This window comes from Trachurus japonicus, chromosome 15 (assembly GCF_045865225.1).
Source record: "Trachurus japonicus isolate A0001 chromosome 15, Traja_1.0".
NCBI lineage: Eukaryota > Metazoa > Chordata > Actinopteri > Carangiformes > Carangidae > Trachurus > Trachurus japonicus.
The window spans coordinates 16,773,002-16,790,350 of NC_140921.1; the positions used below are offsets into that span (position 1 = coordinate 16,773,002).

General features: G+C 43.8%; 1 protein-coding gene across 4 annotated transcripts in view; it reads right to left on the reverse strand.

Moving 5' to 3' along the window:
• LOC146973449 (serine/threonine-protein kinase MARK1-like) overlaps positions 1–14,558 on the reverse strand; it is a 31,199-nt gene extending 16,641 nt beyond the window's left edge. For 2 of the 4 annotated variants that reach the window (XM_085800004.1, XM_085800001.1), the window contains exons 1-3: positions 14,195–14,537; positions 10,976–11,176; positions 2,602–2,655 (exon numbers count right to left, since the gene is read on the reverse strand). In XM_085800004.1, the coding sequence (XP_085656130.1) occupies positions 2,602–2,655; positions 10,976–11,176; positions 14,195–14,245 (306 nt within the window). In that variant the 5' untranslated portion in view covers positions 14,246–14,537. Of the gene's footprint in view, positions 1–2,601; positions 2,656–10,975; positions 11,177–14,194 lie in introns of all 4 variants that reach the window. The other 2 variants (XM_085800002.1, XM_085800003.1) reach the window with 2 other exon arrangements.
• Positions 14,559–17,349: the final 2,791 nt, after the last annotated feature.

Below are 17,349 nucleotides of genomic sequence, written 5' to 3' on the forward strand. Positions count from 1 at the left end.
AAGAGGAGCAGCCCAGATACCCTCAGGGAACGCAGCGAAATTCAGTCTAGACTTCTAAACATGAGGAATGCCTCCAACAAAACACGCAACCGAAGCAGAAATCCTGAAATGAGCTATGCCAACGAGAGACGTTTCCATCACTGAGGAACAAAGTCAGTATGTTTATGTGAAGACAGAATGGGGCAAGATTTTCCAATTAAAAAATGAGGGAATATTCCTCTGAATGAATGATAGTTGGAGGGTCAAATGATCCAGAGTGCTAAGGTAGATCCCCAAATTAAAGTGGTGGGTTTTCTTTTCTTTTTTTCATGTTTTCCTGAAGCATAATTCAATTCCAAAAACCAGCAGTAACAAACAGTGACTGACAATTATTCTCTTTTCTTAGACTTCACCGTGCCAGATATTATTCTGTCCAATGCAAATTCACAACAGCAGCCGAGCAAAAACTGCCTTACAGTGGATTCTCCCTTTAATGCATCCATGGAGCTCACACTGGGATCACATGTAGGACGCTCAGAGTCAATGAGACTGAATTGATTCAATCCCAGAGACAACTGCTGCATTATAAGACAATCTTCTGCATTGCAGATGGCACTTGCGTATACCATTACAGCAATCCATAGTACTGAGACGAGGGCAATTCAAATATACGACCAAACTGTATAAGCTCCACACAGACATACTGGCATCTCTACGCTTGAATACGGCTTCACAAAGACACCAGATTTAACATTTAAACAAACACGACCATCAACATCAATGTACATACATGTCAACACACCAATAGTAACTCATTCCCCATTAAAAACACTCAAAAACTACTACATATCGACCCTGGTCAATATGTTGGGCTACTGCAGCTGACATCTGAAAGGCCCTCTGAATAATTGATCAGCACGATCCTGATTGGTCTGCAGTCTCACATGAGACGTCTGTCCTGCGACGCTCATCACCAGGCAGCGGACAACCTGACCCATCGGGGTGTGTAACCACTCATCACGACCTCGACAAGACCCCGATGGGTAAATTCAGCCGGGTTATATTCAGAATCTCAATGCCAGACACACTCACACACACACACACACAAGCGCATCCCTTGTAAATATTCATTTCTCCACTGTACTGTATGGAAAACACACAATAGGCTGTTTGACAAAAGAGCTCACACAATGAAATTTATCCCAGTCAGATTAGATGAGTGTTGAACTGAGAGCTTGAAATTCTCACAGCATCCTCACACTGATTGGCTGAAGAATTGCAGTCGGATCCCATTAAGATCCAAGACAATTACAGATGAGCTTTGCCGGTGGAGAACAATGACAGGAACAAAGTCACGCTAGAAATGCCTTGATAGCCTATAAACTGGTTTGTTTTACAGATCTACGAGAAGAATTTCTATGGGACACATTTTGTCTCCTATCAGCCCTTCACAATAATACTCATGTTTGATTAGCCCAACATTAACTTCTTCCAGTTACACACTGCGAGTTCACTCCCTTCATCCCCACTCAGGGCGATGCTGGTTGCTTGGTTGGCTGGCAGACGTTTTGGGAAGCTAACTGTTGTCATCCCTCAGTCATTAAGACGTTACGGCGGCAATATTTTCCCACCTCGTTTAGCTCTCAGAGGCCAGGAGATCCATCAAGACATCAACTGCCGTTTACGTAGGTGTCGGCGGTTATAACGGCCCATTGTTATAATGAGTCACCGCCGCGGCAGCTGCTTAGCAATTCGTTCATCCTCCACAGTAAACAGTAAGCGTGAGATTAAAAGAGCAGCAGTGGTCATGACCATGAAAAGAATTCCTGTCAGTCAGCTGCTGCACACCTGCATTATTTTTAGATTCACAGAAGGTGATGCTGGTTCATATTGGAGCTCGGACTGCTTCCCTTCCTCACGGTCTATCTATTCTACCATGAGGGATTTATGTGTATGAATATGTGAATGTGTGAGAGAGAGCTTGTTTAACTAACCTGTGGGGTCCAACAGCTTTATGGGGACTAAAAAGATGGAAGTTTAAATGACTGTTTGAGGTTAAAGTGCTGTGGTTCAAGCTAAAACTTGATTCAGATTTAGGTTAGGGTTAGGAATTTGGTTGTGATGGTCAAAATCAGGGGAAGGGGCTGGGAAATGCATGAGGTCAATGATGGGTCCCGGTACGAAAAGGATGTGTGTGTGTGTGTGTGTGTGTGCGTGCGCACATGTGTGTGTATTTAATCAGCAGAAAGAGCTGGATTTGGACTCAGTAATCAGGAAACGGTCCCAAACCCTTCGTTGTAATTGGTTATGACTGCTAGACAAGGGTAAGTGACAAACATGCAGGCGGGGGTATTTTTAGCTGCTCCTAAACCACAAACCAACATAGAGTCAAGAGTGTGTGTGCGTGTGTGTGTGTGTGGGGGGGGGGGTGAAATGGAGATTAAACATGCCTTGTGGTCTCTCCTGACTACTTCTGATTACATTATGTAAAACAGCACATCCTGAGTTCAAAGAGCAAAGAAACAGAGCGGCAAGGGCTCAGGAATGACTAATGGAAAAGCCATGAGCACTGTAACCAAGACATTAATGTTACCATGTGGCCAATATAAAACAGAGACTCACCTTCTGTAGACTGGTGGGATTCAGCTGGGTTTTGTCTATTATCTTCACCGCCACCTGGAGAGAGAAAAGACAGGACGACGAAGACAGGGGGGAAAGAAAGGGACGGGACGGGATGAGGGAGATAAAAGACAATCGAAATGTCAAAATCAATTCGAGTTTTGTATTTGTGTTTTCAGTTGTACAGCAAAAAGCCTACGTCGAAACCAGTCTCATTATTTCACGACTGCACTGTGAGGCAGCTTTGTCAAAACATGTCACAGCTGAACTGGTGCTGTTCACTCTGAACACACCTTAAAGGGATAGTTCAACATTTTGGCAAATTGGCCCATTGCCACAATTCCTATAGTCATAGCAGTAGGTTCGTTACCTGTAATTGTCAGTGCAAGCTGTTTTTAGAACGGCGGAGCAGAGCCGTGAGCTGCTCAGAGCTACGCTATGGCGGCTAATGGGATTTCTTGGTTTCCCTCATCAAACTCATCAAATACACAATCCAACAACTCCAAAACGCTCTGGTGGACAAGTTGTGACCTGCACATTCACCACGCTATGAGATGATAACGGAACGTTACGAGACAGAGTTGTTTTCGAGGCAAATGCAGAGACTGCTTGCTGAAAAACTGCCCCTGACAGGAAAACAAATCAGCGGTTTTGCATGAACTTACCTCGAAAACAACTCCTTCTCGTAACATTCCGTTATTATCTCATAGCGTGGTGAATGTGCAGGTCACAACTTGTCTGAGGGAAACTAAGAAATCCCATGAGCCTCCATAGCGTAGCTCTGAGCAGCTCGCTGCTCTGCTCCGCCGTTCTAAAAATAGCTTGCACCGACAATTAAAGGTAACAAACCTACTGCTATGACTATAGGGATTATGGCAATGGCCCAATTTGCCAAAATGTTGAACTATCCCTTTAAAAGATCTTTTTACTCAGTAATTTGTGAAGAGGTGAAGCAGACTGATAAATGTGTATTTGTTTCCATGATGGTGAACATATTGGTAGGGTATAATGCAGAAATGGACCAGACAGAAAGTGACTGGAGGAAACGGTCTCTGTGTTGGTGTTACTGTATGTGAGCGTGCAGGTTGATCTACTGTTCGCTGTGGGTAGATTTTGCTGAGCAGCAGTCTGATCCATCCATCCATCTCAATAATCACCCCCAAAGTGCACACTGAAACAGACCTGCTCACCTCACGTTCTGACAGCTCAGCAGCTTCCACAAAGCCACTAGACCAGCGATACAGCAGACTCACCAGCAAGTCCATTCATTATGCTGATACGCGATTGAAGAGCAGTTTTACAATACAATGTAATCACAGAGAAATAATACAGTACATACGGCCTTTTTGTCGCTGCACCAAATGACTCGACGATAATTATATGCTTTTTATTGCACAGGCTGAGTTTGACTAACCACAGACAAATGACCACAGAGTCTTTTTTAGCCACACAAAAAACACAGGATGACACCATTAGTAGGTTCCTGGGGGGTTCACTCCATCTCAAAGAGGAATTTTAACTTGACAACGAAAACGATTTAACATATGAAAAGTATTTTTCTTTTTTTAGGAAAGCAGCTCCAATAAAATGAACCGATTCTCACCACTACTGAAAACAACAGCATGCATACTAAAATCTCTTGATTTTTGAGCTTGGTGTTGATGTGACAGGATGCCATTGTCCCATAAAATAATTCACAATGGAAAAGGAGGAGCTTCTGGTGGCTCTGGTGGTGTGACATCTCTGGTGAGGTGACAAAATCATTTGTGCATTTTTTTTTATTTTTTATATCAAGTAACTTTTATTTTTCCTTGTTTGCATAATCCAGTGCAGGAAGTTAACTGTCTTGTAAAGAAATACAGTCAACTCAGTGCTAAATCAAATCGGTTTTTTTTCCCAGTGTGGATGATATTAACTGGGACACAGTGAGTGTGGGTCCAGCTGGGATTGTAAATGACTGAGGCAGCAGTTTTGACATTTAAAAAAAAAAGAAAACATCTTAAAGCTAAGTAACGGAGCGTCACAGTTGTCTGGTGTTCAAAGACAGTTGCCTCTTAACACAGCATACCTGCTTCGCATCACATCACCTTTGTGTATGTTGTCACTCTCTCTTTTCCCACATCGTCTCTAATCTTTATACACTTGCATTAATGTGGGAAATAACAACTTTCCAACAATTTATTTGTTATTTGTTTATTTTCTGTTAAGGGCCATTGCATTCTTTTTAATTTTCCAAATTGTAAGCAAGTCCTCTACTTCTATCATGTGTTGCATCATTGGAAATGGATTATCATGTCTGCATGATAATCCATTGAGGTAGATGTATTCTTTTTTTCCCTGATTCTTTATGTTGACATTAACAAGGCTCTAATGCAGAAACCCCGACCCCCAACCTCTCTGTAGGAGGAGGAAAGTGGAGGAACAGCTTCCAGAGATCAATAACATCATGAAAGGATTGATTAAAAGCAGCATTACTGTGACTCTGGCCTTATAAGAGCTTAATAAGCATGCTTCAGCGGATGCAGACTTTGGCTGTAATCCCAAGCAGCCTGTTAAGGGGAAAACCAGAAACCAAATGCTGAGTCATGGTGGAGAGAATGCATGTTATTCATCCTGAGAAGGGTTTCCCTGAGACCTACAAGATGATGGGACGTTTAATTTCATCCAAACCTGGAAGCTAAACTCCATAATAACACCAGTGTTGTGGCTGTGAAAGGAACAGAGTGCATGGGGCGAAACTAGAGAGCTCAGTGAAAGGCCCGCTGTGTGTGTAGACACACGCAGTACGCAGGTGGAGTCTTAGTCTTAGGTGGGGCAGGTGCACGCGGACAGACCTCGGCCCCTTCCTCTCTGCTCCCTCCTGTCATGGACAAAATTCAAGTGGAGACATGTATGTGTGTGTGCGTGTTTGCGTATGTGTGATGATGTACACCTGCAGGTGTTAGAGAGCTGTCCTCATGTGTCACTCTATTGTTTCAACTTCCTCTATTCCCTTAACATGAGTCAGAGATATTAATTACATTTCATACACGGAGCAGCAATGTGCCAATATTTCCCTTTTTTTTCTCCGATTGAGAGATTCGATGAATGTGTGGATGGCATCGCATCGTATGCCAGCGTGTGTGTGTGTGTGTGTGCATACATACATATGTGTGTGTGTTTTCTCCCTCTAATGGATTTGAGGGTGAATAATTCAGTCCCACCATGACAGAAGGGCAACGTGCATCACTGTTAATTATTCAGCGCATTGGTAACACACGGGCCATATGCTGCTCACCGTGTGCAGGTCTTGTGATCGTGCGCGCGAATAAAACATGTACACGTGAATATTGAGCCAGAGAGGAGGAGGACAGGGAGGGGAAACTTACGTGAGTGCCGAAAGTGCTTTACATGTTCCTCTTCACTTTTATTTCCCTCTGAACTGTTTTTTTCCTGGTTGTTGTTGTTGTTCTCAACCTCAGGGTCATGATCTCTTTGTACCAAAGGGAACTGCTGATCAGATCTCATACAGAGAAACCAAAGGTATCACTGTTGTTAGGGAGGCAGCACGGCTGGGTGATTAGTTGGATTAGAAAAATCAATACTGCAATGTTCAAAATGTCCTTTAACTGTCACATCGCATGTATGTCGAAGAGGTCTGCACACACTGTGCTAACTAAGCTACCTGTACTCTACTCTCAACTCTGTGAACAGAATCATTTATCACATGACCCAAAAATTACACTTAATATTTCAAAGCTCTTCACATTTAATACTCACAGTACAGCTTATACAGAATATAGCCATACACTGCATATGTATGTCTAACCCTCTCAGTTTTTATTTCTTCCACTATTTTTATTTAACGATCATTATGCCTCCTTGGTTCATCTTAATCCAGGTTGATGGTCTAATAATAGAGGGGTGTCAGGTAGATTTGTGATTTGTTCCCATATATGGTTAATGAAACTGACTAAGCTTCAGTTTCTGTACCTACTTGCCCCACAACAGCTGTATGTTCATGTTTGCTTCACCTTTTTTTGCTTTGTTGTCTCTGTCTTTATCTCTGTACAAGTGCAAGTGTGTTATGTGTGAGTACATTAAGTGCTTATAAAAACTGGGGTCAAAATCCTTCTACCAGCTGAAATAATTTGTTGATTAATCTGTGATGATGTGTCACTGAAAAATGAAATATTTATTTTATACTGTATCATGCCCACCACCACTCCTTAGTAGGTAGGAGATGAGGGCATGGTGGAGGCAAATGTTTCCATCAGTGCAGCTGACCATGTGTGTGAGTGTGCGTGTGTTGTGAGTGTGATGTGTGTGTGCCTTTTTCAGCAGATACGTAGATGACACTTCTGTCACCTATGTTTCCTCCCACACCGAAACAAATTTTACAACAAAATAAAACCGTTGTTCGTTTTCAGTGAGCGGAATCGTTGCTGGTTAGAGCCTCGCTAGGTTCAGGCTGAGATAGCATCAGTTTTAGTGGGTTGTGTTCTTTCCACCTGTTCGGCCTCACTCTGATCCATGTCTTTGCATTCTGATGAGCCAGCAAAGTCACTGAGGCACACAAAGCAGTGTCTGACCTTCTCAGCAAAACACTGAGCAACATGCTGCATTAAAGGGGCAGAACTTTTAGCCACCGCATTGAAAGTCCAACACACTCTATCATTATATATCATTTCCTTTACAAAGAACTGCAGATGGAGCGCCCAAGTGGGTTGCTGTGGGGATAATTAGGAAGGTGCTCTTTGGTGGGACTGCAGTGAAAACTGAGAAAAAACAAGATCCAAGTTAAAGCAGAAGTAAGCGGAATGTTTGTGTTAATATAAGTCTTAAATAGTTATATCTTCCGATAGCAATCACTTACATAGAGTGTTTGGTCCGAAACACGGGTCTGTCAGTCACTCTGCTCTGCTGTAAGCCGAGGAGAAAACTTGTTGTATACTTCCTTGTATCCTACAACCTTTATCCAATGAGGAGAGAGAACGGCATGAAGGGCTGTGTGTGCAGCCAAGGGATGCGCGTGAATGTGGTGACGTAGGGACGAGGACGGGGGCTGCTAACTCCATCGGCTGACAAGAAGTTAGCCAAAACGACCGGATCGCTTACTTCTGCTTTAAAACAATGCAACTATTTTGTCATTGGCTGCCTATGGACATGTGATTACAGACTATCTACCTATGGATGCGTTGTGTGGAGGATGTGATGCCTGCAGTGTGGCACAGGCTCCACGCTTGCCTGATTGGGCCTAATTTAGGCCACCTGTGTACATTGTTGCAGTATACCCTAGTCTGGGGCCGAGAGACACGGGCCTTTCCGTCAAAAATAAAAGCACCAAGCTAATGAAATGCGTTGAAACTCTTTAATTTAAGGAATATAATTTACAAGAAAGTCCCCGAGCCATTAAGTTAACATTTTGCTTTCATTGTATTACAAGTTAATGTCTATTCTATAAGTTTTATGTTGGTGAACTGAACACTTTTATTTTGGTGAATTTGGTGATTTCGGTCTCCGCTACAGACGGGAACCAGAATGCGACAAAATTCGGAGTAAACAGACACCAGGCTCTTCACTTGTCTGAGGAGCCTGGTGACGCGAGGCTAGTATACCCTGATGAAGCCCTGTGGGCCGAAACATGTTGGTCTTTATTGTTCCACCATGAACTAGCCGCTTAATAAAGGCTTTTTATATTTTTGTATCAGCGAAGAGTTGCCTTGGATCTTGTTTTTTCTCAGATATAATTTTCTTTGTTGCAAATTAGCATTTCACCGCAAAAAACAAATGCAGTGCTTTGACGTAGCTGCGTGTTGCAGGTCGAATACTACTGTTACGTCCATGTTAAATAAAGCTAACTAAACTAAAACCAAGCCAACCAAGAATTCCTGTTTAATATTAGCATCAAAGGAAACAGGATGGATCAAACTGTTACCAGTTTCAAGGAGAATATTTATGGCCCAGATACTCTGACATGAGCAGGTAGATAATAAAGGAAGTGAGCGGCTAAGACACAGACATGGGAGGACAGGTGAGGTGGCTCAGGGCTGTCAGTGAGTGCAGTGGGTCCTGCTGAGTGAACGACAGCGGACAGATCGCAGGTCATTGTTTTCTCCTAAGGGAAACAGGAGCTTTAATTACAGACACACCAAAGCAGGACGTCTATCACTCTGACAGGTCAGCAGTGGGACTGTGTGTGTGTACGTGTGTGACAACAGATACAGAGAGCTGGGCCTGACCTGACTGGGAAGGACTAAAGTGGTCAAGTATAATATCATCATGACAGGTGATCACTCATTCTCCTGACAGTCCAAACAGGACAGAAAACTGGGTTTAGTTTGGAGCTAATCTGTGTCTCATATGCAAAATGCCTGCTCAACATAATCTTCCTTTGAAAGACTTAAAGGAGCTATTTGTAAGTTTTGCTATATTGCTTCACAGCCAACGTTAGCAAGAACAGGTGTTTACGTATCAGTCTTGCAAAGAGCTTTAGGCATCGTTGCATTTACAAGACAAGAGACAAGAGATAATAATACTCGTCCCTCTGCATCAGAGTACTGCATGGGTCCAATTTTGGAAACCCGTGCCCGCCCCGCCCGTAGGTTTTTAAGCCCGTGTCCCGACCCGTCACCCGTGATTATTTCCGAATTCAATCCGGATCTGACCCACCCATCAATATTAAGACCCGTTGCCCGTGAGATCACCGTCATCGCATGCGATACCAGGGTAGTTGTACTCTTTCGCGTCTATTTCCGGAACGGAAAATGAGAGTGATGTAATTCATTTTTTTTTAATCATAGCGGAACACTTCAGCCTTTACATTGATCACATCGGTGTGTTTGTAGCTTACCCGGAAGCCGAGCAGTCAAGCCGGTAAAATCGGGTGTCCAATAGGGATCCGTGTGCCATCACATGACAGGCTAAAATCCAATGGGAAAGCTGTGAGCGGTCACATGAGCGGCCAAAGATTGTTTATTTATCAAGATGGTTCCTCTGTTGTTGTCGTGTATGATACTATCAGGAAATCTCCCAAATCATTTTTAAAAAATGACGGCCATTTTTAAAAAATAATTTGCTACGCTGGTTCGTGCAGCTGCAAGTGAGTTTTTCTCTGTAGAACTACACACATACACCCGCGTACCCACCCGCGTTCATTTGAGTTCCAACCGTGCCCGACCCGTGAATTTACACAAGACAGTTTATTCACCCATTCAACACCATTTTTGCGGGGTACCCTTCGGGGATCCGACCCGATGCAGGACTCTACTCTGCATAGCAGCACTACTTCTTCAGGACGGCCTATAGATCAGGTAGGGCAACCTCTTCCACAAAGGGCTGGTGTGGCTGCAGGTTTTTGTTCCAGTCAGCCAAGAGCACACAGTTTGACCAATCATCTGTCTGAAGACTGAGATCAGTTGATTAATCGAGTCAAGTCTGGTGTGCAGCTGCTGCTTGGTCAGAAAGAAAAGCTGCTGCCACACCACCGGCCCTTTGGTGAAGAGGTTGCCCATGCCTGATCTAGGCTGTCCTGAAGGAGCAGTGCTGCTATGCAGAGGGAGTATTATTATCTCTTGTCTTGTAGATGCAACGATGCCTAAAGCTCTTTGCAAGACTGATATGTGAACACCTGTTCTTGCTAACATTGGCTGTGAAGCAATATAACTTACAAATACTAGATGCTTGCTACAATGACTCAATATCAGAAAGAGACCCAAGCTAGCTGGTTAGCTAGAGAATTACAGTTGAAGAAAAGAAAGTGAAACAAAGAAAGAGGGTTACTTTCCACCTCTGGAGAGAGCTCCTAAAGAGAAAATGAAAGTATCTTCTGTAAGGCTGATCAGGAAACAGCTGTAATGCTTGTGAAACTTACACACAGCCCCTTTAAATCAAATAAAGCAAACAAATACTGTATGATGCCACCCTCCAGTTACACTGCATAAAAACCTGACATGAATGAGAAATGTGAGTTGAGATGAGTCATGAAGGTGGGTACACTTAAAATCTGAACTTTTCATTTCAGGGAGCTCATCACTAGAGCTGAATTGATTATTCAGTTAATCAGTTGATGGACCCAAATATATTTAAACCAAAAGTGCAGAGACTCCACTTGTTTCAGCCTCTTTTATGTGAACATTTGATGATTTTCTTTGTCTTCCTTGATGTTAAGTTCAATATCCTCAGGTTTTAGACTAAACAGGTAGTTGCCAACATGGACTCCACAAGGTGATGGATATAATTTGCTATTTTCAAAGTGTATTGATCAAATAATCCATCAACTCATCAAGAAAATAAATCTGTAGCAACGAACGAGTGAGGCTGATGTAGGTTTTGGGATAAATGATGAAAACAAGGACAAAACAGAAACACCTCAGTGATTTATAAAAACGTGTCTCACCTCTCGTCCAGTCAGGACATGTCGTGCCAGCTTCACCTTGGCGAAATTCCCCTTCCCAATGGTCTTGAGGAGGCGATAATTGCCAATATGGGGATGCTCCTCCGTGGAGGTGAAAGAGTTGCGACATCGCGGCAAGCTGTGGCGACTCGCAGACTTTGTCGGGGGGACTGGGGGCTCGACAAAGCCGTCCACCGATGAGTGCTGCGGGAAAGCCAAACGAGCGGAGATCAGCAACATCCTCATCCCCTGACTGGAACCTTTGATTTATGTACACATGACAAAAAAAACTACAAGTCCCTGGCCCTCCTCCTCTTGCTACACCGGCTGCACTCGTACAAACAATGCAGCAGAGTGCTGCAGTGAGGGATTGTGTGTGCCAAAGCTGGGGTACTGGCTGTGCAAACAGAGATGAACCCATTAACTCAGTCTCAGATCCAAGAGAGGGATCCACTGTGCAACATGTGCATATGTGAGTCTGAGCACACTCAACTATATTTACAGTTCCTCCCTGCAAGCATGCCCACTGAGAGCCTGTGTGGGAGACAGTCAGGTTCCTTCCTCTCCCTTCGTGACACCTTAACCTCCTAACCCACAGACTGTATCTACCGCAAGGCCAGATGTGATACAAGAGAGTGAACTTGACTGTGTGTGAGAATACCTACAGAGTGTGCAGTCAAGAGTTATAACAATGTTAGCGTCTCCACAGATAACAACAAGCGTCCCTGTGATATGGCATGTGAAGGTGAATTAGGAACAGCTTGCCGTAAGTACAACGCTGGCACAGGCTATGCACAGTCTCTGCTGTCTGTTTCGTCTCCTCTACAACAGCTGCTGATGTCAGTCCAGGTCAGAGATCCCATGATCCTCTGCTCCTGAGCAGCACCACACCCAGCCAGAGAATAAAGCCTCGGTCTGATTACCCAGGCTCCCCTGCTCCCGTTTCACCGGGGGGAAATGCTACACCCTGCAGGGTGCACCTCACCTCAGCTACAGCCCACATCCCGACACAGAGGGAGAGAGCCACACTGCAGGATTTCAAACACTCCCCAGTGTCACAGCATGAGGGAGAGAGAGAGAGAGAGAGAGAGAAAGAGGGAGAAAAAAGGTGGGCAAGGGAAAAATCTTGATCAGATGCCAGTTAAAGTCAAACGTCCTCGTTTCTAATGCACCAAAACCCTGTTCAGATCTCTATGGCCGAGCAATCAGTGCAGCTTGTACTCACTGGTCAGTTCCTCCTGTCAACTTTACATCACCGCTTTGTCATATGGACAGTTCATATTTCAGCCACAAACACACATGATGTTACACTACTTCATATTACTATTTCTAATGCACTTTGTTTTTATACACTCCTTAGCAGCTTTTTAGCCGTCAGTATCAGTCTGAGCAAGCATTTCTAGATATATTTTTAAAGGTACTGTCTGTTTATCTATTTATTCTGTCTATTTATTGTTATTCCGTCTATTTATTGTCGTGTTGTTTTGAATGATTGTATTATGGGCTGCTGGCATCGAGAATTTCCTTCAGGATTAATAAAGTTTATTCAATTTAATATTAGCAAGAGCAGCATCTGGACAGGTAGGTGATTTAGAGCACTAGCACTTCATTACACAAAAGTTTTACTCCCACCCGCTGACGTCATGTCTTCAGAGAAACCAGATATTAAGAAAAATAATAAGCAACACCACAAACATAAAGAAAAATAATAAGAAAGACAGGAGAGAGCTTCTTCTATTTTGCTGCACTAAAAGCCACTCTGCCCTCTGAGTAATAAGCTGTTATGCAATGCAGTTCAGCTGCTAGTGGGCCCTGGGGCTGCATGCTAGAGTCAAACAGAGGCAGGCTAGGCTGGTTGGCTACTGCCAGCGCTGCTGAGGCAGTGATTTAAGAGCCGCCTAGGAGTCTATGTCCATGAGACCTAAAGCAGCATTAGACTGTTAGACACTTACATTAGCAGTCCACTAAGCTAATGCATTTGAGAACGATCAGAGTTAGATAGGCTACCATCACGTAAACTTAACATTAAGCTTTGTTAAGTTATGTAACTTAACTGGAATGGAAATGCATTTTCCAATGAGGATTTTATCACCTGAGTAGGGAGCAATTCAGATCCATATAGACTCTGACATGCAAGAGCAATAATAATAGCACTGTTCTTAAATCTGGGGATAAAATAGTGCTTCCAGCTATTTTCCACTGCTCGGCTTGTAACATAATATCATACAGGGAGGCTTTAGACAAGGTCTGTGCCTCGTCTTGTTTGCAGCAGAAAAAAAAACAGATGAACCTAGATATGTCAGAGTCTGTCAGTATACAGCAGTCCTCATTTGGACTGCCTTTTTTTTCTTTTCTTTTTTTTATACTGTGCTGTGCGTATGTGTGTGCGCGCGCGGTGGACGGTCGATATAAACATTCCTCCACACTGTGGATGGGAAATCTCATCTTCTTTGCTCTTTTTTTTTATTGTTTCTTGTAAATGAATACACGTCTGTGTGCTGCTGCTCCAGCTCATCAGAGTCGTGGCAGCTGAATGGTGAATAATAACTGTCTCCCTCCTCCTCCTCCTCCTCCTCAGCACTGAGCGTGCAGTTACAACAGGGCCCAATAGGTGATGGATGTCACATTGCGATGCTACCAAGCGTTGCCATTGAAAAGTAGGGCAACATCCTCCCCCACCCTCCCTAATCATTGACGTTGTGGACTACAAAATAGCCCTCAGTTGTAGGAGTGGAGCAACACCATTTTCTCACAGGGCCACACAGACTAGGCAACGTTTTTTTTTTTTTTTATCCACTCGGGCTTCGCGTATAACCATTAATGCCAGCACACTGACGCAGTGCGTTGTTATGGCTAGCCTTATTGTGTAGGCACAAACTGGGACAGACATGACCAAACTGCACCTTCACTCGAGGTTATTCAAGGCCCCTTGTTCTGTCCCCCTCGCCAGGAGAAAAAAAAAAGGAAAGAAAGGCAGAAAGCCCACAGTGGTCACTGCATGGTCGACTCTGTGCACCACTGTAGCCCTCCCCACGAAAAGCGTTGTCATGTCATAAAGCTGCACCGACCTGTGCGCCGAATAGCCACAGTCAGAGCCCCCTCCACCACCACCACCACCACCCCACCCGCTTCCCTCCTCTCTCTCTCTCTGTCTCTCTCTTTCTCTCATTCTTCTATCAATTATTCCGGTTAAACCCACACACGGTGTTAACAGCAACTTACATTCTCGGTGTCTCGCTCGTTCACCGTGGGCAATGGCGTTCTGGTCGACATCTTGTGAGCTTCGCAGGCCGCTCAGCGATGCAGCGGGCTGGGCAGAGCAGAGCAGACACGGCGCGGTCCGTCGGTGCCTCCGTCCCTCTCTAACATCCCCTGTAAACACACCGCAAAAACGGCGGCGGCCTGTGCGGTTTCTCTTTTCTTCTGCTTCTTCTTCTTTTTTGTCCTTTTTTTTTCTTCTTTTTTTTCTTTTTTACCGCAGCATAGCGCTAGCCAGGCCCCGGCAGACGCGCCAGATTTCCTTATTAGCTTTGTGCACTTCCCTTCAGGTAGGCTAGTGGCAGACAGAAAAGGAGGAAAGAGAGACAGAAAGAGAGGGAGAGAGGCAGGGAGAGCGAGAGAGGAGGAGGAGGAGGTGGTGGTGGAGGGAGGGGGGGCAGGCCAGGAAGATGCGTTGCGTCGGTAGCGGACGGGTCTGCGCAGCGCATCTCAAACCTCCCACCAGGAAGGATGGAGGGATCTCTCTCTCTCTCTCTCTCTCTCTCTCTCTCTCTCTCTCTCTCTCTCTCTCTCTCTCTCTCTCTCTCTCTCTCTCTCATGCACATACACTCCCTTTGTCTCCTCTTTATAGCTCATTATTCAAGTCACCAGAAAACACTTAAGCACACAGTTGGAACAGTGTCAGTCAGATTTAGACCAGATCTAACATCTAAACAGGGAGTGTAGCTACACCCAGCCAAAGCGGTCCATATTTGGCTACTTCTTACAGTAGCCTGATTATGGAGAAATATTGCATATTGCAGAATGTCAAGGAGAAATAAGGACCCAATGCTGCTGGGATAATGTAAAATAAATCAAATGCATTGTTCTCATGTTTCCATATTTGTGGTTTTTTAACATGTTATGCGTCAGCTCCTTGGTGTGAGAGTGGAAATGTGGTTTGACAGCTCAGTCATTTATTACTCCATGTGGTGTTTTGAATATGACAATGTGGTAAACACTGTCCAGAGAGAGGCCTAGTCCAAGGGTAAGGCCTGTGTCACACTGTTTAGCTGGACAGACTTTGCCATCTGTTGGGCCATTACAGCATTACACCCCTCATTGTTCCTCCAGTTTGTGACTGATGATAACACAAACAACTGCACCCCCTGAGTGATGGGGTTTATTAAAAAAAATCTGCTTGTATGTTAATACGAGGTATAATTTGTATTTTTCATCCATGAATCATTGCTTGTTTTTGTTTTTTTTTCTGGGTGAGGTGATCATAGGTGTGATGTATGCAGGTGTGCATGTCCAGTTTGTCCTCTAGGTGTCAGGCTGCACCTGCAGTATGCAGCACATCTGCAGCACTCGACATGTGGGGGGGTCCTAACAAATAATGTCATCGCTCATCGTATTGCTTGAATTACCTTCAGCTTTCATACTGTGCCTCGTAAGTCAGGAGTGCACTGACATGTATTGTGATGAGAAACAAGCAGCGCAACAGGAGTGAATGTCCATTACTGGGTTTTCTTGCATGAGATGTCACGTCTTCTTTGTCTCTGTGGTGTTACTGTGGGATCCAGGCAGACAGTGCACCTTCCTGGGTGTTACATGACTGATGGTTTGTCTCACACAGCAGAGAGGCCCCAACCATAATAATAGACACAGCATGACATAACGTATCACAATAACTGATGGATATAGGACCTGAAAGCCATTGAGAACATTAGGTCTGTTTTTGTGGTTTTCAGGAATCTGTAGTTTATTTTTCACCAACTTGAACCTCGGCCCCTTAACATCAGTTCAAAAAGACCCCCCACCACCACCACCACCACGCCTTCCCACCAGCAGATCCAGGTCAGAGTGCTCAGATAAATTTCATTGAAAAATTGTTTTGTCTTCATAATGTTTTTTAGGGGGGAGGGAGATACCAGAACAATATGCAAAGAGATAAGATGGTTCAACAAAATAAAAGGGGTCCAACATTGAATCTTGGCATGAAGATGGGCATTTTTGAAATTCTGCATCTGATCCCAGCGTGGATCGGGTCCCAGCATAGCAGATCTTATCCTCTCTGAGCCTTAACAACTGGGACCAGCTGAATTATCCCAGCAAGCCACATCCTCTTACTACTAATAGTGAGATATTTGGCTTTGCTTGGTGTCTATTTTAGATTTGATAACATATATCTACTGTGTGTTTTCATACATTTACACAATGAAATAATAATAATAAAAAAAACTATCTATATCCTCACCTCTTATTCACTTGGAAAAGGTCAATTTGCACTTAAAGCAATGAATACAACTCAGTTTCTTCTTGTGGTTTTCCTCAGAGTTCCCTTCGTTTGTGCATGGGATTTGCATTCTGTACCTGAGTTGCACTGCTTTGGAATGTAATGGGCACTGACACTGGTTTAATGAGTGCATGTACACCCAGGGCCAAATGCAATTACATGCTCTTACAGGCAACCATCAAAAAAGAGACAGCTGTTAACAGCCATTCATCGTGGATGGTCATGCAGTTAACTGTATTTGCAGGACAGGGGGTGAGAGGAAAGAGTAGAAAGACACAGAACGAGGGGGGAGAGGCTAAACTCATTATGAGACAGATAGCAGAGTAGCATCTGTCAGCATTGGCCCTTTACCACAGCTTCTTTTGCCTGACTCAGTTTCACCAGAGAAAGTCAAACCACTGCTTTCCAGTCGGTGTTTGCACACATCCTGCAGCGGTGTGGGAAATACCGTGCGTAGCCTCTTTGGAAAGGAAGATGTTTTGTAGATTTTTACATGCTCACTTAATGCCCTCATGTGCCTCTAATTCATCACCATTACATTCGAATCACAGATCTGAGCGTCTATGAAAAATAAATAACCAGTGATGTCTGAGAAACCCATGCAGAGGCGAGGTTAACATTTACAGCTATGCTGAAACTATTCTTTTCAAAATCAAAATGGAAATCATGGAAATGACATAGTATGTCCTTGTTGATTGTGTAGAATAAGAAAAATAAAGCAAAGCATTAAAATATAAAATACTCAAGTGACATCAGTGTAGACAAATACATTTTCTTCATTTGGGACAATGTGGGACATCCATTAAAAGAAAAATCTGAAGAAAAAACAATGAGAGGTCTTAAATGTTGACAGATTGTGCCTAAGTTTTAAAAGAATAAA